Genomic DNA, 24800 nt, shown 5'->3' with positions numbered 1-24800 from the left:
AATACTCTGGCCACCTGATGCAAAGAACTGACTCATTGGAAAAGACCCTGATGCTGGGAAAGATTGAAGGTGGGAGGAGAAGAGGATGACAGAGGATGAGATGGTTGGATGGCATCACTGACTCAATGGAGATGAGTTTGGGTAAACTCCAGGAGTTGGTGATGGACAGGGAGGCCTGGCGTGCTGCAGTCCACTGGGTCGCGAACAGTCAGACACGACTAAGCAACTGAACTGAACTGAGTACCTAGGACATCATGCATAGAAGGAGCCCTTACCCAAGGTAGCGATTTGTTTTATGGAATGTGCTATCTTCAAAGGAGAACACTAATACTATGATTCTATCCTATTCTATAAAGTGAAAATATTTTGTTGTAGTTGCTATATTTTATATTTGGTTTCAAGATGATTTTTAGCTTGATTCCATCACAATTTTTCATTACGCAAATAAGTGTTTCATATACAGTATATAATAATCCTATAAACAAATTAGATTAAAACAGAAAATATGTGAAGTGAGGTCAGGGCTTCCCAGGTGGTCCAGTGGTTAAGAGTTTGCCTTGCAATGCAGGGGACACCAGTTCAATCCCTGGTCTGGGAAGATCCCACATGCTAGGGGGCAATTAGGCCCAACCTTCCCAACTACTAAAGCCTGCATGCTCTAGAGCCTGTGCTCCACAGCAAGAAAAGCCACCTCAATGAAAAGCCACCTCAATGAAAAGCCACCTCAATGAAAAGCCCATGCACTGCAACTAGAGAGTAGCCCCCACTTACTGCAACTAGAGAGAGCCCATGCACAGCAGTAAAGACTCGGTGCAACCAAAAAAGTTTTTAATTAAAAAAAAAAACTGAGTTCAAATGGAAATCCAACTGTTAGATGAATTCCTTTGAAGACTAATTAGGTGGTGATAGACTATTAACAACTATTATCAACTATTGTTGATAGATTCAGATTCAAGTCTGTATTTAAACACTTAGGAAAACATTTAACTAAGACACGTTTTTCATCTGCAATGCTGAAAACAGAATAAAAGTAAAGCAAGAGAATATTTTTTTCTTTTTTTTACCACGGGAAAAGCTACACAGGACAGCAGCTGCCATCTTCTCAGAACACGCCCCGCCCTGCCAGATGTCTTTTTCACAAAGCAGTATATTTTCTTCATCTCCTCGGCAACGGACATTGCTCCAATAAACAGGAATAAGGCCCAGTTCAGAAAACGGGGTTTGTCTTGCGACTCCTTTTCCTCTGGAAGTACAATGCTCAAGGTTAGGTTGATCAAACGTAGGCTAACTTTTATCAAAGCACTAGGGTTTTAAAAAATGGACGAAATCAATAAAGGAGGATGTGGAAGAAAATGACAAACATAATGGATTATGTAAATTTCAAGGAAATCAAAACATTAGATCAGAACAGGGTGATTACGTATGGCAATCTTTCTAATTAACCTTGAATAACTAATGCTGGCATGTGCCTTTATCTACAGCTGATTTTAGAAGAAAATGGGCAAATACTACAGACATAAAACAGGAGTCTGGATGGTTATGTGGAAGAAGTGTGTCTGTCCTGTGATCTAATGGGACTTGGATTCCAGTCTGCACTCAGCTGCAAATTACTCTAACATGTCTCTAAATCCTTCCTTCTGATACACAAAAGAAGTCTGGATGCTTGAAGAGTCTTTCCTACTACAATATTTTAGGCTGTCATTTTTGAAACAATTATTATTACCACACCTAAGCGATGGCACCCCACTCCAGTACTCTTGCCTGGAAAATCCCATGGACGGAGGAGCCTGGTGGGCTGCAGTCCAGGAGGTCGCTAAGAGTCGGACACGACTGAGTGACTTCACTTTGACTTTTCACTTTCATGCATTGGAGAAGGAAATGGCAACCCACTCCAGTGTTCTTGCCTGGAGAATCCCAGGGACAGAGGAGCCTGGTGGGCTGCCGTCTATGGGGTCGCACAGAGTTGGACACGACTGAAGCAGCAGCAGCAAGCAAGGTAATATCAGGAGAGGCAATCCATTCCCATTTTTTAAAATTATATATATATAATGGTCTTCCCTGTTGACTCAGACGGTAAAGTGTGTGCCTACAATGCGGGAGACCCAGGTTCCATCCCTGGGTCGGGAAGATCTCCTGGAGAAGGAAATGGCAACCCACTCCAGTACTCTTGCCTGGAAAATTCCATGGACGGAGGAGCCTGGTAGGCTACAGTCCATGGGGTAGCAAAGAGTTGGACACGACTGAGCGACTTCAATGTCAAATGTCAATATATATATATAATAGTATTTGCTAGCAAGGCTTTGAAATCAATTAAGACAACTCATCTAGTCTACAAACTTTTAACCTCTCATATGTACAAAACTGAAATTAAATGTTTAAAAGATTAAATGCTTATCTGAATAACATGATGATCTAGAACCGTCTCCATGCAACAGCTTCCGTTAATCCAATAATAAATATTTGGGGTGTATTTAAAATATGAATCTGTCTTGACAGCAATAAAGCCAGGTTGCTCTGCCCTTATTTGAAATTCTCTTTTATTAATGGACTACTAAGAGATGATAGAAGGAATCAGATCAGCTTATCTGAAGTTGATGTTTGCAGAAAGGTAGTTTACATTCTTTTATCAGTCAAGAGAATCTCTGTAATTCACACCTCCACTACAGAGCTTGTTTTTGTTTTTAAATTTTTTAGAAAATTTAATTGGCATATAGTTGATTTACAATGCTGTGTCTGCTGTACCATAAAGTGAATCAGTTATGCATATACACATACCCATTCTTTCTGCTGTACAAAGAAGAGAATCAGCTATGCATACAGATATACTCATTCTTTTTTAAAAATTATTTTCCCATATAGGTCATCACAGAACACTGAGTAGAGATCCCTGCACTATAAAATAGGTTCTTCTTAATTATCTATTTTATACATAGTACTGTGTATATATGAATCCCAATCTCCCAATTTATCCCTCCCTACTGCTCCCCCTCAGTAATCCTAAAATTGTTTTCTACATCTGTAACTGTATTTTGTAAATACGTTCATTTGCACCATTTTTGTTTTCTTATGTCAGTCTCATAGGAAATGTCATTCTTCCCTGACTTTCAGGGATAATAAAAGCACAGGTAGAAAGGTACATGAAGGAAGGCACTGACACCAGCCTACAAATTTGTTACACCTTCAGGCTGTCAAAGAAAAAGCACCAAGCCAACTTTCTTTGTGACTTGCCCACCAGCCAAGGACTGTTTGCCAGACAAATTACTGGAGATAAAATCAGTAATTAACATGCTAACACCATAACTCTTTGTTGGGTCTCCCCTTCCTCTTGCTTTTATCCTGATTTATTCCAACCCTCATTGTAAAAAATTAGTGAAGTTGTTGCTTAACCTAACTGTTTAGTTAACTAACTTAACTAATTGTTGTTTAGTTGTTAAGTCGTGACTCTGCAACTGTAGCCCTCCAGGTTCTTCTGTCCATGGGATTTCCCAGCAAGAAAACCAGAGTGGGTTGCTACTTCCTTCTCCAGAGGCTCTTCCTGACCTAGAGGTAGAACTTGCATCTCTTGCACTGGCAGGTGGATTCTCTACTGATAAGCCACCAGAGAAGCCTAATTAAGTATGCTGTTGTTCTTCAGTCGCTCAGTCTTGGACAACTCTTTGAGACCCCAAGGACTGCAGCACACTAGACTTCCCTTTCCTTCACCATCTCCAGGAAATTGCTCAAGCTCAAGTCTATTGAGTCGGTGATGCCATCCAGCCATCTCATCCTCTGTCATCCCCTTCTCCTCCCACCTTCAATCTTTCCCAGCATCAGGGTCTTTTCAAATGAGTCAGCTCTTCACATCAGGTGGCCAAGCTTCAGCATCAGTCCTTCCAATGAATATTCAGGACTGATTTTCTTTAGGTAGGACTGGTTGGATCTCCTTGCAGTCCAAGGGACTCTCAAGAGTCTTCTCCGACACCACAGTCCAAAGGCATCAATTCTTCGGCGCTCAGCTTTCTTTAGACTCTAACTCTCACATCCATACATGACCACGGGAAAAACTACAGCTTTGATGAGACGGACCTTTGTTGGCAAAGTAATGTCTCTGCTTTTTAACATGCTGTCTAGATTGGTCATAAGTTTTCTTCCAAGGAGGAAGCATCTTTTAATTTCATGGCTGCAGTCACGATCTGCAGTGATTTTGGAGCCCCAAAAAATAAAGTCAGCCACTGTTTCCACTGTTTCCCCATCTATTTCCCAGGAAGTGATGGGACCAGACGCCATGATCTTAGTTTTCTGAATGTTGAGTTTTAAAACAACTTTGTCACTCTCCTCTTTCACTTTCATCAACAGGTTCTTTAGTTGTTTTCTGCCATAGGATGGTGTCATCTGCATATCTGAGGTTATTGATATTTCTCCCAGCAATCTTGATTCCAGCTTGTGCTTCATCCAGCCCAGTGTTTCTCATGATGTACTCTGCATATAAGTTAAATAAGCAGAGTGACAATATACAGCCTTGATGTACTCCTTTCCGTATTTGGAACCAGTCTGTTTTTCCATGTGCAGTTCTAACTGTTGCTTCCTGACCTGCATATAGGTTTCTCAAGAAGCAAGTCAGGTGGTCTGATATTCCCATCTCTTTCAGAATTTTCCACAGTTTATTGTGATCCACACAGTCAATGTCTTTGTCATAATCAATAAAGTAGAAGTAGATGTTTTTCTGGAACTCTCTTGCTTTTTTGATGATCCAGCGGATGTTGGCAACTTGATCTCTGGTTCCTCTGCCATTTCTAAATCCAGCTGGAACATCTGGAAGTTCACTGTTGAAGCCTGGCTTGGAGAATTTTTAGCATGACTTTACTAGCATGTGAGATGAGTGCAATTGTGTGGTAGTTTGAGCATTCTTTGGCATTGCCTTTCTTTGGGATTGGAATAAAAACTGACCTTTTCCAGTCCTGTGGCCACTGCTGAGATTTCCAAATTTGCTGGCATATTGAGTGCAGCACTTTCACAGCATCATCATTTGGGATTTGAAAGAGCTCAATTGGAACTCCATCACCTCCACTAACTTTGTTCGTAGTTATGCTTCCTAAGACCCACTTGACTTTACATTCCAGGATGTTTGGCTCTAGGTTGGTGATCACACCATCGTGGTTATCTGCGTCTGAAGATCTTTTTTGTACAGTTCTTCTGTGTATTCTTGCCACCTCTTCTTAATATCTTCTGCTTCTGTTGGGTTCATACCATTTTTGTCCTTTATTGAGCCTATCTTTGCGAGAAATGTTCCCTTTGTATCTCTAATTTTCTTGAAGAGATCTCTTGTTTTTCCTATTCTGTTGTTTTCCTCTATTTCTTTGCATTGTTCACTGAGGAAGGCTTTCTTATCTCTCCTTGCTATTCTTTGGAACTCTGCATTCAAATGGGTATATCTTTCCTTCTCTCCTTTGCCTTTTTCTTCTCTTCTATTCACAGCTATTTGTAAGGCCTCCTCAGATAACCATTTTGCCTTTTTCATTTCTTTTCCTTGGGGATGGTCTTGATCCCTGCCTCCTGTACAATGTCACGAACCTCTATCCATAGTTCTTCAGACACTCTATCAGATCTAGTCCCTTAAATCTATTCCTCACTTCCACTGTATAATCATACAGGATTTGATTTAGGTCATACCTGAAGGGTCTAGTGGTTTTCCCGACTTTCTTCAATTTAAGTCTGGATTTGGCAATAAGAAGTTCATGGTTTGAGCCACAGTCAGCTCCCAGTCTTGTTTTTGCTGACTATAGAGCTTCTCCATCTTTGGCTGCAGAGAATATAATCAATCTGATTTCGGTGTTGACCATCTGGTGATGTCCATGTGTAGAGTCTTCTCTTGTGTTGCTGAAAGAGGGTGTTTGCTATGACCAGTGTGTTCTCTTGGCAAAACTCTATTAGCCTTTCCCTGCTTCATTCTGTACTACAAGGCGAAATTTGCCTGCTACTCCAGCTATTTCACGACTCCCTACTTTTGCATTCCAGGCCCCTATAAATGAAAAGGACATCTTTTTTGGGTGTTAGTTCTAGGTCTTGTAGGTCTTCATCGAACCGTTCAACTTCAGCTTCTTCAGCGTTACTGGTCGGGGCATAGACTTGGATTACCTTGATACTGAATGGTTTGCCTTAGAAACAAACAGAGATCATTCTGTCATTTTTGAGATTGCATCCAAGTACTGCACTTTGGACTCTTTTGTTGACTATGAGGGCTACTCCATTTCCTCTGAGAATTCTTGTCCACAGTAGTAGATATAATGGTCATCTGAGTTAAATTCACCCATTCCAGTCCATTTTAGTTCACTGATTCCTAGAATGTCTACGTTCACTCTCGCCATCTCCTGTTTGACCACTTCCAATTTGCCTTGATTCATGGACCTAACATTCCAGGTTCCTATGCAGTATTGCTCTTTACAGCATCAAACGTTACTTCCATCACCAGTCACATCCATAACTGGGTGTTGTTTTTGCTTGGGCTCTGTCTCTTCATTCTCTCTGGAGTTATTTCTCCACTGATCTCCAGTAGCATACTGGGCACCTGGGGAGTTCATTTTTCAGTGTCTTTACTTTTTCATACCGTTCATGTGGTTCTCAAGGCAAGAATACTGAAGTGGTTTGCCATTCCCTTCTCCAGTGGACCATGTTTTGTCAGAACTCTCCACCATGACCCGTCTGTCTTGTGTGGCCCTCCAGGGCACGGCTCACAGTTTCACTGAGTTAGACAAGGCTGTGGTCCATGTGATCAGATTGGTTAGTTTTCTGTGACTGTGGTTTTCAGTCTGTCTGCCCTCTGATGGAGACGGATAAGAGGCTGATGGAAGCTTCCTGATGGGAGAGACTGACTGCGGGGGAGACTGGGTCTTCTTCTGATGGGCGGGGCTGTGATCAGTAAATCTGTAACCCAATTTTCTGTTGAAGGGCAGGGCTGTGTTCCCTCCGTGCTATTTACCTGGGGCCAAACTATGGTGGAGGTAATGAAGATAATGGCAACCTCCTTCAAAAGGTCCCAGGCATGTACTGCTACACTCAGTGTCTCCCCAACCCTGCAACTGGCCACAGCCGAACCTTACCTCCACCAGAGATCCTGGACACTCACAGACAAGTCTGGATCAGTCTCCTGTGGGGTCACTGCTCTTTTCTCCTGGGTCCTGGTGCACACAAGGCTCTGTTTGTGCCCTCCAAGAGTCTGTTTCCCCAGCCCTGTGTAAGTTCTGGCAGCTCCATGGTGGGGTTAACAGTGACCTCCTCCAAGAGGGCTTATGCCACAGCCAGGGCTGCTGCACCCAGAGTCCCTGCCCCTGCAGCAGGCCACTGCTGACCTGGACCTCTGCAGGAGACGCTCAAACACAGGTCTGTCTCAGTGACTGTAGGGTCCCTGGGTCCTGGTGTGCACAGCGTTTATTTGAGCCCTCTGAGCATTTCTGGCAGGTATTTCCTAGTAAGCAGGGGTAGTAACTAGTAAACTGCATTTGTCTGTAAAGGAACTCACTCTTTCCATTGGGGGCCCTTTCTTTAAAAGTCTTCTGAGAGAAGTGAGTGAGGGATGTGAGAGAAGGAGAAGGAAGAGGTAACCCCTCCAAGGTAACGGCGGGGGGCCAGCACTCCCTTCAGGCATCAGCAGAAAGATTCTGTCAAGGATGAACAAACTCACCCCAGCTGCAGCTGGTGACAAACGACTGAAGCATCAGCGTCGTCCCAGTGGCTGCCACAAACGACGCCCCAGGCTCCATTCTCATACACTTCTACTGTGCCTTCAAAGGCGCTTTTGCCAGCACGAAGCCGGACTGACCCTAAATGGAAAAGAATCCCCAAATCCTTGAATAGAACATAACCGTTCGAACATATTGAAGAAGTCCTCGGTAACATGCTGAGAGAGCCAGGCTTTCTCTGTTCACAGCAAGTCCTTCTTTCTTTAAATGAGGATTTAGCAGGCTCTTTTTTAAAATTAACATCCCAAAGTCAATGCTAAGGATACTTTCTTTTTTAACCCAGGCAAACAGAAGTCCCAAGGGAGAAAGTGGAAGGCTGTGACTAATGGCTGATGTTGCATCCCACAAATTTGATTACATCACAAATGAAGTTCTTATCACTTATATATCACTTTCCATCTTCACGAGAGGTCACAGATTTTAGAAAAAGAAAAACAGAAACAAATGCAATGCTGTTTATAAGTTACCTGCTATTGGCTGTTGTATCTTCCTTCTATCTGTTCCTCCACTAAAGAAGAATAAAATGTTTTTCCCCTTTTAGCCTCTACCAGTAGTTGTGAGAAGTCTAAAGATAATGTCTAAAATTTCAGAAAGATCTTAAGTGTCAGAAATATTGTCTAATGTTAGGCTTAGGGAAACTGCCCCTAGGGAGAGTGGTATGGTGTAACTGAATGGCCCTTGAACTTCACTTCACCTTACATAGCATCCCCACTCAGCTGCTCCACAGTCCATAATTTGAGTCATTCTTCTCAGTCTTAAGGGTCAAAATTTAAATTAGAGTATCCCTGGGAAGATAATCCCTGAGAAGATAATTTAGAAGTCCATTCTAAAGGAGATCAGTCCTGGGTGTTCATTGGAAGGACCGATGCTAAAGCTGAAACTCCAATACTTTGGCCACCTCATGCGACGAGTTGACTCACTGGAAAAAGACTCTGATGCTGGGAGGGATTGGGGGCAGGAGGAAAAGGGGACGACAGAGAATGAGATGGCTGGATGGCATCACCAACTCGATGGACATGAGTTTGAGTGAACTCCGGGAGTTGGTGATGGACAGGGAAGCCTGGCGTGCTGTGATTCATGGGGTCGCAAAGAGTCTGACACAACTGAGCGACTGAACTGAACTGGGAAGATAATATTTTAAGTCTTATCCCTTAACTGTGGATCAAAGTGGTTACTAGGCTCACTGTGGTGATTATTTCATAACATATGCAAATTCAAATCAGCATGCAGTACATCTGAAACCAACATAATAGCGTACATTAAATACATTTCAGGTTTTTTTTAAGTGTGCATCAAAGCACTACATTTCTCTTCTCACTGGCACTTGTTTTTAGAGTCGGTCCTAAGGCTGCAGTTGAGACATGTGCAGAGGTAGAATCAAACTCAGACAATTTAAAAATTTCATAAAAGTCTGTGAAAAGTCACTTAAGATGACCTTTATTTCATAGGTAAAGAAGTTAAGAAATTAAACTTTACTAAAAATTTCTGGAACATTTTACATATTTCAAAGTAATCTATGGTTTTATAATTATTTTTTCAAAAATAATAGATTCTAAATCACCCATTCATTTCATTTGCACTAGCCTAGTCATCTATCTGCAGCCATGAAATTAAAAGACGCTTGCTCCTTGGAAGGAAAGTTATGACCAACCTGGATAGTATATTAAAAAGCAGAGACATTACTTTGCCAACAAAGGTCCGTCTAGTCAAGGCTGTGGTTTTTCCCGTGGTCATGTATGGATGTGAGAGTTGGACTGTGAAGAAAGCTGATCGCCGAAGAATTGATGCTTTTGAACTGTGGTGTTGGAGAAGACTCTTGAGAGTCCCTTGGTCTGCAAGGAGATCCAACCAGTCCATTCTAAAGGAGATCGATCCTGGGTGTTCATTGGAAGGACTGATGCTAAAGCTGAAACTCCAATACTTTGGCCACCTCATGCGACGAGTTGACTCACTATAAAAGACTCTGGGAAAGGTTGGGGGCGGGAGGAAAAGGCGATGACAGAGAATGAGATGGCTGGATGGCATCACCGACTCTGTGGACATGAGTTTGAGTGAACTCGGGGAGTTGGTGATGGACAGGGAGGCCTGGCGTGCTGTGATTCATGGGGTCACAGAGAGTCAGACACGACTGAGCGACTGAACTGAACTGAGTCATCTATCACTATTATATTCCATACAATCATACTTAAAAAATATAACTATTCAAGAAACATATATCCTATATCTCATGATAAATACAAAGTGTCATTTAATTCAAACAAGAGGCAAGAACAAATGGAGGCAAAGTTGCACTGCCAAATCCTGGTTACTCAAGAGAGAATGTGGGCATGCATCATTCATATGGCAGATAGTCTAAAACTCATTCATATATATTCTAACCTTCTTTAACTCAGACCAAGCAAAAGGAAGCCCTATCCAGCTCAGTGAAAAGGTTAGGGGGAAACAACTGAAACCGCTCGCCCTGGTCAGGCACCACAGTAACCATCTGCGTGATTTATTTTATGACAGGAGGTCCTGGTAAAGAACACGAAACTGACAAGCCACCACCAACCAGAAGAATTTGGGAAAGCTCCAAAGGAGACACCAATCCCTATGTCCTACCAATTTCCCAGAATCCTCCTCGCTGGAATCCATCTTGACTGAGCAATGCCTGTACCAACAGGAAGGACCTGAGTCAGAATGATTGGCCAGAGATAACCCGGAAACTAATTTCATCACCACAGATCCCGAGACTGTGAGCCATGGGCAGAGAAGTTCTCCTGGATTCCCTTACATTACTGCTCTCCACCCAGGCACCCCTTCCCAATAAAATCTCTTGCTTTGTCAGCACATGTGCCTCCTCAGACAATTCATTTCTCAGTGTCAGACAAGAGCCCACTCTTGGGCCTTAGAAGAGGTCTCCCTTCCTGCAACAAAAAGTGTGAACTATAGAATATTTTTAAAGAAATATGTCCAAAGAATTTAACTGAACTTTAATGATTTTTTATAATCACAAAATGTCTTCTATAGAGACCCACATAATACTAATATCATGCACAGTAAAAATGTCTTTTGATTTTTTTCAAATCAAAGAATTCATTTGTTCACCTCAAACACATGTTATTTGAAATGATGTTTAATCTGAAAGTGAAAGTCGCTCAGTCGTGTCTGACTCTTTGTCGCCCCATGACTATACAGTCCATGGCATTCTCCAGGCTAGAATACCGGAGTGGGTAGCTGTCTCCTTCTCCAGGGGGATCATCCCAACCCAGGGATCGAACCCAGGTCTCCCACATTGCAGGCGGATTCTTTACCAGCTGAGCCACCAAGGAAACCATTTAATCTATTATCTATTAATTCACCACCACCACAAATACCACCACCATCAAATTATTCATGTCAAATGGTTGGACAAAAGTTCTAGTAATGAAAACAAACTGGAACTCTATTTATGCATGTTAAATAATCACAATAAAATGCAAAATATTGCCCAAATCACTAAAAAGCTTTCAAAGAAGAAATGAGGCAGGCATATTATCTAAATGATTAAGGCATCTACAAATGAGAAGAAAACTTGGCATAATGTGTAATTGTTACCATAATATCATTATAACAAAAATGATAGCACTGGAAATAATTTCCAGGTCAATTATCGGTTCTACCATCATTTCTCACATCCGCCAAACATGCTGCGAAAACCTGGATTTGTTTATCTGTATTTGCTATATGGCAAGAAATGTGGAGTGATCATCCAATTTTCCTTTAACAAATGGATACAAATATTTGCGATTCTGGAAAGGCAGTCTGCATGTCAATGACTAACAAATTCTCTGGCAGAATCCATTCCTTACACCATCACCCCCAAACCACACACCTGCCTAGCAGTGCCCCTCCACATAGTTTATCCTTTCCTTACGCCATAAAAATTTCCAAATTATCTGAGTAATCATCTACCTTGAACTCAGTAAGTATTTCTTACTGGTATGTAACTCCATGAAGTTTACACTTCTAATAATTTTTTGAAAGAACTTTTAAAAAAATCAGCATGATAATATGCCTAAGATAATAAAAGCATGAACACACAATTCATACTATATACAAGACAGGCGGTAGGTTTTGTTTGGTTTTGGTTTTACTTCATTCTTGCTTCACTTAGCTCTCTTAGAATGCTTAAGACGGTCGAACCGTAATAGGTTTCCCTTAATTTATGGATGAGGAAGCTGTGGAGACAATCAACTGAGCAGCTGCAGAGCCATGACAAACCGCCTGCCAGATTCCCTCCCTTGCTACCAGTCCCTTGCCTCTGAGCCTGAGCAAAGACTCGGGATGCAATAAGCACCTTTCAATAGTTCAGCTACCACTTTATGAAGTCTGCCATGTCGGCATTCACCAGCATGGTGAAATATTACAACAGATCTACCAAACATTACATGGGAGTAAACTAGCCAGGCAGATCCATAAGACAGTCTTAAGAGTTTCTCTATACTACACAACGCGAGAGAAGTGGCTTTCTGGTGATCCATATTTGAGGCTAATCCTCCAGCGGAGGCTGATTTGTCCCACGGGCTGTACAAATTTCTAGGACTATACACTGGCACAAATTTATAGGTACGCAATTACAAGAGGAAATATCTTTACTCAATGAAAAAAAAAACCAGAGAGAGGATAAAACGATAAAGCAATCCACAAAGGCCAGAGCCTGGTAAACTCATTTCTATTACTACCTTACTAACAATAAAATTCTTCAGACAAATTCTAGACCAGATTCTTTGGTAAATATTGCTCCATTGTCACAGCCTCTTATTGCCAAAAACTGATGTCTTCCTTGGTCCACGTTTTCCTACTTCTGCCCAGCACTTTGCGATGTTCCTCATAGTCTCAGCTCACGTCTCTCAGCAACACCTCGGTGAAACTAGGGTTGCATGGTCTTAAAGTCTCTCATGTGCCAATTTGATGGAAAATATTCTATTCTAAATATTGCTATTTTTAAAAAGTGTTAACAACAATATTCTAAAATTTGAAATCTCAGACAGAGGTTTTAGATCAACTACGGAGAAGGAAATGGCAACCCACTCAGTACTCTTGCCTGTAAAATCCCATGGATGGAGGAGCCACGTGGGCTGCAGTCCGTGGGGTCGTGAAGAGTCAGACACGACTGAGCGAATTCATTTTCACTTTTCACTTTCATGCACTGGAGAAGGAAATGGCAACCCACTCCAGTGTTCTTGCCTGGAGAATCCCAGGGACGGGGGAGCCTGGTGGGCTGCCGTCTATGGGGTCGCACAGAGTCGGACGCGACTGAAGCGACTTAGCAGCAGCATAGTAGTCATTACTAATTTACAGAGTAAACCAGTAATAGAAAAAAGTCTGGAACTATAAAGCTATGCATGATGGCATGTCATGGGGAGGAGCGCCTAGAGTTCATGAAAAGAATTTTCACAAAAACAAAGAAAACAGTCAGTTGTACCAGCCTGTTGATATTAACAACTACCTGAAGGCAAAATGTGCCAATACACAACAATGGTCAGAATTCTACTACCTTAATTCCCTGCCAAAAATGTTGAACTTACGGTAGGATGGGGTGGGAGGTGGGAGGGAAGTTCAAGAAGGAGGGGACATACATATACCTGTGGCTGATTCATGCTGATGTCTGGCAGAAACCAACACAATATTGTAAAGCAATTATCCTCCAATTAAAAATGAACACACCTTTTAAAAATGTTGAAATCACTGTCATTTTAGTTTACTACTATTTTTTATTATATAAACCTATCTCCAGTTTTATAAAGGAAAAGGAACATAAAAGATTTTTGTTACAGAATTTTGCTTTATGGATAACTTAGCTAAAAACAAAATAGGGATTCCTAAAACAAAGAGACATTCCAGAGGGGCTCTCCTCTGCCATGTTATCAGTCTCTCTCAATACAGGGTAGTCTAGAGAAAGAGAGCTAACTAGATTAAACTTCTCTTCACAACTTTTATTGGTTCTCAAGGCTACTGCAGTGGGCTCAATTCTTTCCCCCCCAAAGATGCTGAAGCACTGACTTCCAGTGCCTGTGAATGTGTGAATTTATTCAGAAATAGGGTATCTGCAGAGGATCAAAATAATGAGGTCATTAGGGTGGGCTCCCGTCCAGTATGGCTATGATCTTATAAAAAGGAGAGATTTGGACAGACACACATAGGGAGAACGCCATCCAGAGGTTGCAGCTACATTTCCACAAGCCAAGGAACTATCAGAAGCTAGCAGAGAGCCCTGGACGAGATCCTTCCCTAGTGTCTTGAGAAGAAGTATGGCTCTGCTGACACTGATCTTGGACTTCCAGTCCCCAGAACTGTGAAATAACAAGTTTCTCTGTCTAAGCCACACGGCTTGTGGTACTCATTACAGCAGCTCTAGAAACCGATAGACCCATTCTGGTCTTATCCCTCCGTGGACAGCTGGCAAAGCCTCCCTTCTCACCATCCATACGTCAAGAAGAGCTAAAGGACACATCAGGAAAGGAACCAAACAGGTCGGTTATCTCTGTTCTCTAAATCCAGCTCATTCCAAAACTAGCCAAATGAAAAGGTATGCCTATTTAGTTAACTCCTTAAGATATACTTATACAATAGCACTCACTCATGTGACAGAAAAAACAGCAAAAACAAAGATCCATCCCAGTAGTATTCTTAACAGAATTAAAAATAAATATTTCTGAAATTGTAAAAATCACAGTTTGATAAACGAGTAATAGAAAATTAATGTTATCACCCAAATCCTTTCTCATCCATTACTGAACTTCACAGAGGCACAAAATAATTAATTTTAGTCAGCTCTATTGTTCTGGTGGAATCAGAAATTCATGCTGGTGACATCAAGCTATTATTCAGATCTTTGACAAAAAGTATACTTAAAGCTGAAAGTGATGTAGAAATTTCAGTTTATGAACTATTAAAAAAACAGAACAAAAGTCCATTACATATTGGACAATTTAGTTCACATATTTGACAATGAATTAAATATAATCTTATGCCTTCTACCAAAGGCAAAATTGGAAAAATATACTAAGTGATCATTTTCTGTCTTAATTATAAAATACACACAAAAAAATCACATTGCCTAAAAACAAGTGAATAGAGCAATAGTTAGTTGAATTTCTCAAGTACAGTTGGTAAGGCTACATTAATTTTTATGTTTTTTTTTCCTACAGCTTATTTGACAGTATTAAGGTATTCTATTTTGTCAATGATTACACTTACCTATAACTGAAATCAGTTTAACATTGTGAAATATATTTTATTCAAATCATGCCATATCAAAATGAAATCATATTTTAACATAGGAAGCATCCCCTTAAATATCCAACTGAACTATATTCGCCCCATTAGTCCACATCTATAATTCATAAATTGTTCATCTATTATTTATGCAGATACCTTTCGTATTGAGAAAAATATGAACTTGTCAGGTTAAAATAAAAGCATACCTTTTGAATAAGCAATTATACCCATTTACATTGGGCTTATATAAGTTTATAAGCCCATCCGGAGATGGTGAAGGACAGGGAAGCCTGGAGTGCTGCAGTCCACGGGGTCCCAAAGAGTCGGACACGACTGAGTTACTGAACACCACCACCACCAATTATTCATGTATTTAAAACATTATATTATAATACGCAAAAGAAGAAGACAATATATGCATTTAAATCACTTTAGCAGAAAATGTTACAAATTGGGTCTGAACTATCCATTGTTCAGTTCAGTAGCTCAGTCCACACTTAAACACATGGTGTGGGTATTAACATTTTACTGTAAAACTCTAAGTGATGAAATCAAACTACACCTAATAGTGAGTTTATCTGTCTCCCAGAGTACATATCACAGCAAAGGTAATAAAAAATGCCTAGTATTATCTTGACATATCCACCAAAGTGGGCTTCCTTAACCAGAGGACTTAGGTGATTTCTTAATCATCTTTATAAGTTCTGTTCCTGGGCTTCTCTGGGGGCTCAGCAGTGAAGAATTCGCCTGCCAAAGCAGGAGCCATGGGTTTGATCCCTGGGTCGGGATGATCCCCTGGAGAAGGAAATGGCAACCTACTTCAGTATTCTTTCCTGGAAAATTCCATGGACAGAGGAGCCTGGCAGTCCATGGGGCTGCAAGAGGCAGACACAACTTATCGAAAAAACAACACCTACACCTTACAACAACAACAAACAGAAAAGAAGCAACTAATCTTAGGAAACATCCTGCTAAGAAATGCACAAAACAAACAGGAAAAGCGCAGATGCTACCAGACAGCTCAAAGACTGGCGGCGGCCGGATGCTGATGTACTGAGCGCAGTTCCTGGAGAAGGCGCTTGGGGGCAGCACTCTCGCTGCTGAGGGGGCTGTGCGCCGCCTCCACAATGTTCAGCTGCTAAGTCTGTTCAGCTCTGCGACTCCACGGACGGCAGCAGGCCAGGCTCCTCCGTCCTCCACTATCTCCCTGAGTTTATAACGGCCCCCAGCAAAACAAACACTGAAAGCACTTTTCAATTTTCACCATTTTTCATAAAAGTGAAAACTGTCTTTGGATTTCTTTTGGTTAGCGAAAACAAGTACTGATGTAGGTCTTTCTTAAAAGTGAAGTGGCATAAAGCAAACTTTCAAAGAGTGGGGATACCTGTATAAGGACTGTATGGCCAGGCCATCCCAGATGGAGTCCCCTTGCTCTCAGCACACCCCTCTGCTCCATCGGTCCCTGCGTTACCTACAACCTACTCATGTGACTGACCTTCCCTCTTAATCAGAGCCTAATCAGTAAACTCCTACATACTTGCCCCAACTCCAGCTAGGGACTGTGTGAACTCTTAGAACAGAGCATCTCCACTATGACAGCTTATCAAAGCGGTGGTGAGAGGTGTGGTCCTCTGCTGGCTTCCCTGGTAACCAGGGAGCCAACCTGACAAGTCAATTCCCTCTATAACTGGTTACCTCCCTCTCCACCTCCCAGCCCCAACTCTCACCCCTATTCCTCCTACCTCGCACCCCCTACACACACACGCGCGCGCGCACACACACACACACACAGCAAAGACTACTGCCATGTCCTGCCCACTGCCTGCCACACCTGGTGAGATGCTGCTTCAGGAGTTGGCTGCAGACATGTAAGGTCCCTGCCTCCATTAAACCATGGACATAGGAGGCTGGGCAGGTACCAGGGCTTGCAAGTTTGTGGTGTGCAGCCCAACAGGACAAACCTCAATCACGCTTTTTGACAGACTCTGTTGGTTCTCTTGAATAACTACCTGCTTCTCCCTCCCCATGTGTTCAGAGGTCAATCCTGACTAATATCGGCAAAGCATGGTAACTGCATTTTCATTCCCAGAGAGTACCAGGAAGGTCTGACCAATGAAATACAGGAGGAAATCTGTGCAGAAGTTCTGAGAAGGTCTCCTTGCTCTTTCAACGGGACATACATGAAGAGGGCGTCCTATCTTGCTTCTTCTATCTCAACATGAAATCTGGAATAACCATTCAGTTCAGTTCAGTTCAGTCGCTCAGTCGTGTCTGACTCTCCGCGACCCCATGAATCACAGCACGCCAGGCCTCCCTGTCCATCACCAACTCCCGGAGTTCACTCAAACTCATGTCCACAGAGTCGGCGATGCCATCCAGCCATCTCATTCTCCGTCGTCCCCTTCTCCTCCCGCCCCCAACCTTTCCCAGCATCAGAGTCTTTTCCAGTGAGTCAACTCGTCTCATGAGGTGGCCAAAGTATTGCAGTTTCAGCTTTAGCATCAGTCCCTCCAATGAACATCCAGGATTGATCTCCTTTAGAATGGACTGGTTGGATCTCCTTGCAGTATAAGGGATTCTCAAGAGTCTTCTCCAACACCACAGTTCAAAAGCATCGATTCTTCGGCGATCAGCTTTCTTCACAGTCCAACTCTCACATCCATACATGACCACGGGAAAAACCATTGCCTTGACTAGACGGACCTTGGTCGGCAAAGTAATGTCTCTGCTTTTTAATATACTATCAAGGTTGGTCATAACTTTCCTTCCAAGGAGCAAGCGTCTTTTAATTTCATGGCTGCAATCAGCATCTGCAGTGATTTTGGAGCCCAAAAAAACAAAGTCTGACACTGTTTCCACTGTTTTTCCATCTATTTCCCATGAAGTGATGGGACCAGATGCCATGATCTTTGTTTTCTGAATGTTGAGCTTCAAGCCAACCTTTTCACTCTCCTCTTTCACTTTCATCAAGAGGCTTTTGAGTTCCTCTTCACTTTCTGCCATAAGGGTAGTGTCATCATTAGTCTAAGGATAAAAGCCACACTTTGAAAATAATGGAATCAAGAGAGCAGCAGAGAGAGACGTACTATGTTGGAGCCCAACTTCTTGTAACATGAACAACAAACCTCCTTATTTCTTCAGTCATTTTGAGTTGGGTTTTCTATCTTTGCCACCAAAATTACGTGAACTGATCCAAGCCACACTCATATCCAAGTTCATAATCATCATCTGTTTTCTCTCCCAAACTTTCCACAGTCATCTTTATTTTCAGTTAGTAAAAACGTATATACATTTTGTGTCAATCTTTTTCCCTTCAACCTTATCATGAGCATTTTTCCATCTTCTATAGACAATCTTCGCAATTATCACTTAGGAGCTGCACCACACACTGACTCTTTGCGATCCTATGGACTGTAGCTCACCAGGCTCCTCTGTCCATGGGATTCTCCAGGCAAGAATACTGGAGTGGGTTGTCATGCCCTCCTCAGGGGATCTTCCTGACCCAGGGATTGAACCCACGTCTACATCTCCTGCATTGGCAGGTGGGTTCTTTACCACAAATGCCACCTGGGAAGCGCTTAGGACCTGCATAGTATACATCAAATAAAGGGATCTCTGAGTAATACATTATTGCTGCACATTTAGGTTTGCTTCACAATTATAAAACAAATTACTTTTACAAAGGTTACCTTCACACACACACACTATATAAATATATATGCTTCATAACTATATTCATATTTATATACAAATAAATATATATTTCATAAATATATATGCAGTAAGAGAGTGTATGTCTGTCTGTGTGCAGTGTGTGTCCAGGATAATCACTTGTAAAAGGCAATAGTAACTGAACATCTAATTTTCTTCTTAAAATCTTTTTTCACATTAGTAAAGAATCTGATAATGCCTCCAAATCAAAGTATTTTATATCTGCCTTAGCCTGTAAAGAAAATTGAGTTCAATATCTAAAATCCAGCCAGGAAATGTATCAAATCTGTTATTGCTAATAAATGACTTTAGCACCTGCTACATAGAATCAAAATGCAGCATTAAAAAAAATTAAAAAGGGACAGCTTTCAGCCAACTTTTTAATTAACCTTCACTTCAAACACCAGATGGACTTCAAAGAGTACAGCCTGTAAACAACAGCATTTATCCCACAAGTCCACTATCTCTATTTGAATCAGATTTGGGTGAACAGATTAGCAGGACATGACAAAATGATCTATGAATCATTCTTTCTGGTAAAATCTCAGTTATTAGAGCACTATTGTTTCTTATATCTATTTTACCCAGCAGTCACTTAAGGTTGAGTTCCACTCAGTTGCCTGTAACAAAGAGCAGTTCCCAGCACAGTGAAAGCAAGTTGCCCCACCTGCGGGGCCAACCTGAGACTAGAAAAGGGATTTCTCTTTCGAGTCAGGAAGTCGTAAATTACTGGGGCTTCCCAGGTAGCACAGTGGTGAAGACTCTGACTGCCAATGCAGGAGATACAAGAGATAGGGGTTCCATCTAGACGAATCCTTCGAGGAGGAAATGGCAACCCTCTCCAAGTATTCGCTCCTGAAAAATTCCATGGACAGAGGAGCCTGGTGGGCTACGGTCTATGGGGTCGCTGAGAGACAGACACAACTGAGCAACTGAGCACATTACTGGAGGTCATCAGCTGCCTGTGAATTCTTCCTGTAGAAACATAAAAACTAATCTGGCTCACATTCAGTTAATAGACCATATTCTGGTGAACTACGTTGGCCTGCCATATGTGCATGCATGCTAAGTTGTTTCTCCTTGCGATCCTACGGTCTGTAACCCACCAGGCTCTGCTGTCCATGGGATTCTCCAGGCAAGAATACTGGAGTGGGTTGCCATGCCCTCCTCCAAGGGCATCCTGACCCAGGCATCGAACCTGCATCTCTTATGTCTCCTGCATTGGCAGGAGGGTTCTTTACCATTCAGTCATTTCAGTTCAGTTGCTCAGTCATGACCGACTCTTTACGACCCCATGAATCACAGCACGCCAGGCCTCCCTGTCCATCACCAACTCACGGAGTTCACCCAAATTCATGTCCATCGAGTCGGTGATGCCATCCAGCCATCTCATTCTCTGTCGTCCCCGTCTCCTCCTGCCCCCAATCCCTCCCAGCATCAGAGTCTTTTCCAGTGAGTCAACTCGTTGCATGAGGTGGCCATAGTATTGGAGTTTCAGTTTCAGCATCAGTCCTTCCAATGAACACCCAGGATCGATCTCCCTTAGAATGAACTGGTTGGATCTCCTTGCAGTCCAAGGGACTCTCAAGAGTCTTCTCCAGCACCACAGTTCAAAAGCATCAATTCTTCGGCGATCAGCCTTCTTCACAGTCCAACTCTCACATCCATACATGACCACAGGAAAAACCATAGCCTTGACTAGACGGACCTTTGTTGGCAAAGTAATGTCTCTGCTTTTTAATTTTTACCATTACCGTTAGTACCACCCAAATCTAGCAGGATTAAGTCACAGAATGGCAGATTCAGCTGACACGACCACCCACCACTACACTGCTTAGGTGGATTCTGCTGCCCTCCCCTGGTTTTCCCTGACTGTGGCAATGAGTTTTCAGTTTCCAAATGACCTTGACTGCTCATTAGAAATGCACATTCCTCCGCCAGATTTCTAAGATTACTTAAACAGGGTCTCAAGGCTAGAGCCCAGGTATCTGCATTTTAATAAGCCCACTCCACCACCACCCCATGCCACGATTCTAATGCTTATTACAAGAACTAACTCCCGGAGCTGATTCAGGGTATTCCAATCCCCCAACGATTCTTTTATCATTAATTTGCAAGTTTCACACACCCAGGGCCCAGGCAGCATCTTGTTCTCAGACATTTGAGCCCCCGGAGTGTCCACGCCCTGCCCCGTTCACCTGAGGTCCCCCTGCCACCCCTGCAACTAGGTTTCAGTCAACTTTCCACCTTAGAGGCTCCAACTTCCTCATTTCTCTCCACACAACCAGGGACATGAAAATCTGGCCTCCAGCGTATTTTTCAAAGGAGGGATTCCATTACAATTAATCTTCTTTCCTTTTGTTCAAGCTGTTTTTTGTTTAAAAAAAGAAAGAGAACGAAAACCCTGGATATTTTCAAGTCATAAGAGACTGGAAATCACGTGCATTGGGCCAAACATAGTTTCCTTTCTCTTTCCTTTTAAACTAGTCTTTAAGCTACAAAAATAGAATCATTAGACTTTTCTATAGGTTTCCCAGGTGGCTCAGTGGTAAAGAATACATCAGTATGGCAGGGGACACAGGAAATTCAAGTTCGTTCCCTGGGTGGGGAAGATCTGGAGGAGGAAATGGCAACCCGCTCCACTCAGTGTTCTTGCCTGGAGAATCCCATGGACAGAGGAGCCTGGCGGGCTACAGTTCATGAGGTCAAAAAGAGCTGGACACAATTGAGCAACTGAGCACACAACTTTCTAAATGTTTATATAATTAAATGAGCTGTGGAGTGAAATGTGCATTATCTTATAATGTTCCTATGAGAATTAAATGAGAAAATTAATATAAAAATGCTTAGCTCAGCATCCAACACAGAATGAATCCTCAATAAATCCTACCTGTTACTATCAGGCTGGGCTGTTCTGGTACGTGCTCAGTGCTAGGAAAGTTCTTTGAATAAATCTATGCCAAAACTGCCTTCCTCCAGATAAGGAAACCAAAGCTCTGCGGGTTAAGAGTCCTACTCAACACTGTATAGCTTCAGGCTGAGCCAAAATGGACACTAGTGTTTTCCAGAGCACAATTCCATATTCTTTTCACCACACTATGATAGCTTTGTTTACACTCCTAACTGAAATGCAGAACCAAGAAAGCCATAGTTTCAGAACATGTCAGTCATTTTAAGGCACGACTATGCCCAGTCAGAAAGAGAGGGGTAAATGACAGACTGAGCCTGTAAGAGTAATTAAATTATTACATAGCCAGCAGATTGCTTTCCTGTTTCTTTTTTTGGCGGGGGGAAGAGTGTATTTATCTCCCATTTTGGGGGGTTTCTTTTGTTTCTCTTGTGTTCAGTCACTTTATTTCAGGAAGTACACACTATTATGCAGTGCTTAGAGTTTTGTGTAGTGAGAATTAGCTATCAACATAAAGGTATCCCAAAGAGTCTGTACTGATGTTAGGTTTAAATTTCCTTTCAACACAAGAGGGTAAGAAGAATGAACCGCCAAGCTATTCTCCTCACTCCGAATGTAAAATTTTTAAAATTATGTGTTAAACAGAGAACAACAGATCACTACAGTGTTTTAACTTTGAATTCCACTTATTTATATATGTATATATGTATACACAATAGGAAATATGAAATATAATAATGCAAAAATGAAAAAAGTGTCAGTGTTCGCTAACCATGAGCTTTTACTACAAATAGTTTCACAGTAAGGAGTGAAACAGCACTGGGGCTCGCTGCTTGATATCACCTCAAAATTTTTATAGCCACATTGGCATTCTGTCTGTGTAACAAGTATAGCGATGACTTCATTCTCCAGGATGAAGGATAATGGATCTTAACCTTCCTATCACTTCCCTTTAACTCAAAGCACTAAGGCAACTGAAGGCACAGATAAATAAAAATTTCTGAAGAGAAAGAATGGCCCTGTGAAAGTTTAACCTCCAAATCACGAAAAGGCACAAAGTACAATATATCTCAGAATCACAAATAACGAAGCCCCTGCCGCAGAGCTTGGATGGAGAGCTGCCAAAAAAATGTTTTTAGGGAAAATCCAAACTTTGAAGAACTTCAGGGTTTTTTTCCCACAACAATTAAAGAAGAAGGAAAAAAAAGCCCTAATAGTAAACAAAACGCCACCAACTCAAAACAAAGCACTGTTAAAAGGCAGGTGATTCACTTACATTAAATCTACTAACGTGATCTTTTACATTAATTAATGTGAAACATCTTACCAATTTTATCTCTTTACCAACTAATTCCGGTTTTCCTCAAATAACATATACAGTTGAATACTGGCGTTCTTGAAAACAGCACTTGACCATATCAAGTTGCTTTTTCCTTAGAATAGTTACTATTCCTATCTTTTCCCTTCCTTCCTTCTCCACCACGCTGTGCCCCAGAGCATGAACATCATTTGACAAGTCGCAGTTTGGCCCAGAAAGTTTGCAAAAACTTTGTCAAATACATGTCAACTGCGGGCAGAAATTGGGGGGGTGGGGTGGGGGGGTGGTAATTGTTATATTAGATTTAATATTAACCTTTCCAAAACAGGTAATTAGAAACTATCTTCTCTTTTGCTTCGCCACTTCTACGTAAATACGGTACCATTCTGAAGGCAAAGCTGATGCAGAAAACACACATCCACGCGCGCGCACACCCCCTTCCCCTCCCCCAACACACCTCACAGTGGCCGGAGTCAAGCCCGGCGCCCCGCGCCAAGCGCTCACCCAGGAGCGCGGGAGTGCAGCACCTTCCAGAGACCGTCACCCCCGGCAACCGCACACACAACGCGCCTCGCTAGTTCAAAGTCGCGGTGCCAAGGTACGCGGACGGTAAGTCCGTGGCCGTCCACCTTCACGCAGAGCGAGGCAAACCCAACCCCACCCGCTCTCCCTTTCTGCTCCAGGAGCACCTCACGCGCTCGCCCACCCAGGCGGGCTCCCCGCCGGCCCGCGGCCGCTCACCCCGTCTGCAGTCGCAGTAGCCCCAGTCCACCGTGCCGCGGGCGTCCCGGTAGAAGCACCAGGGTCTGCCCGCGCCGTCCGCGCTCCGGCAAAAGTTGTGGCGCTGCCCTCGCAGTTGCGCCCAGCCCGCCGGGGGCGGCCGCGCGAGGAACGGCGGCACGTCCGCCCAGCTCAGACAAGGGGCGCCGGAGCGCGTCTCGTTGGCCCCGGGCGCGCCGGCGGGGCAGTCCCCGGGAGGCGGCCGGGGCGCGCCGGGGCCGTGCGCGCGCGGGGCGCGGGGCGCCGGCGCGGGCTGCAGGGCGCGCGGGGGCGGCGGCGGCGGCGTCTTCCGTGGCCGCCGCTGGCTGGTAAGGTAATAAGGGTCCTGGGGACCCCGAGAGGGCGCATGGTGATGGCGGTGGTGGAGGGGATAACCGAGGACCGAATCAGAGCTGACCACTGCGGGGAGCGCCCCGAGAATCAGAGCCACCGCGAAGTGGGGGAGCGTCATGGTGCCGGGGCCGCGGCGTCTGGTCCATGCTCGCCGGCTCCGCGCCTCTGAAGGGGAGGCGGGGGCGGCGCTGCGCGTCCCCGGGGCCCCCGCCCGCCCTCCCGCGCGCGGCCCGCCTCCCTCCGCGGCGCCCGCGGCCGCGCCCCTGCTCGCCGCGCCCGGGAGCGGGCCCGGGCGGGGAAGGCGTGCGCTCCGCCGAGCCCTGGCCGGTGGAGAGGACCCTCCGGAGAAGGCGCGGGCCCGGGCACTCTGCCCCCTGGCGGCGGGCACAGGCGCGCGGTCTCGCCCCGGAGCCGGGCTCCGGCTGTCAGCGCGCCCGGCCGGGCCAGACCAGCTCGCTGGCACCCCGGCGGCTTCGGGGTGCCCGAGCCAAGTCCGAGGGTGCCAACGCCGGGGACGGTCTTGGCTGCTCCTTGCCAGCAGGCGACACCACCACAGACCCTCCGTCTGGCGGCTGCCAAACCTGCCAGCCCCTGCAGCCCACCTCTCCTCCACCCCCTTGCCGCGCCTCATCTCCTGTGTTTTGAAATATTTATAAGTGTGGATGGGTTTAGTCCCTTGATAAGTCCCGGGGTAAAAGTTATCAAAGCCCACTGGGAATGCCGAAGCCATTTTCCTGAGCTGTGAGCTCCTCAAGGACAAGACCACTTTTCCTTTCCCTTTATATCCCAGTGC

General features: G+C 43.8%; 1 protein-coding gene across 3 annotated transcripts in view; it reads right to left on the bottom strand.

Moving 5' to 3' along the window:
* The window catches only part of PRSS12 (serine protease 12), an 81790-nt gene extending 57482 nt beyond the window's left edge, over window positions 1-24308 (bottom strand). For 2 of the 3 annotated variants that reach the window (XM_055434877.2, XM_088836151.1), the window contains exons 1-3: window positions 23636-24308; window positions 7658-7796; window positions 1065-1243 (exon numbers count right to left, since the gene is read on the bottom strand). In XM_055434877.2, the coding sequence (XP_055290852.1) occupies window positions 1065-1243; window positions 7658-7796; window positions 23636-24125 (808 nt within the window). In that variant the 5' untranslated portion in view covers window positions 24126-24308. The remainder of the gene's footprint in view (window positions 1-1064; window positions 1244-7657; window positions 7797-23635) is intronic. The other variant, XM_055434876.2, reaches the window with a different exon arrangement.
* Window positions 24309-24800: the final 492 nt, after the last annotated feature.

Source organism: Moschus berezovskii, chromosome 5, assembly GCF_049115385.1.
Source record: "Moschus berezovskii isolate FMDL1 chromosome 5, NW_MosBer_1.0, whole genome shotgun sequence".
Taxonomy (NCBI): domain Eukaryota; kingdom Metazoa; phylum Chordata; class Mammalia; order Artiodactyla; family Moschidae; genus Moschus; species Moschus berezovskii.
This window is presented reverse-complemented; position numbering and strand designations above follow the sequence as displayed.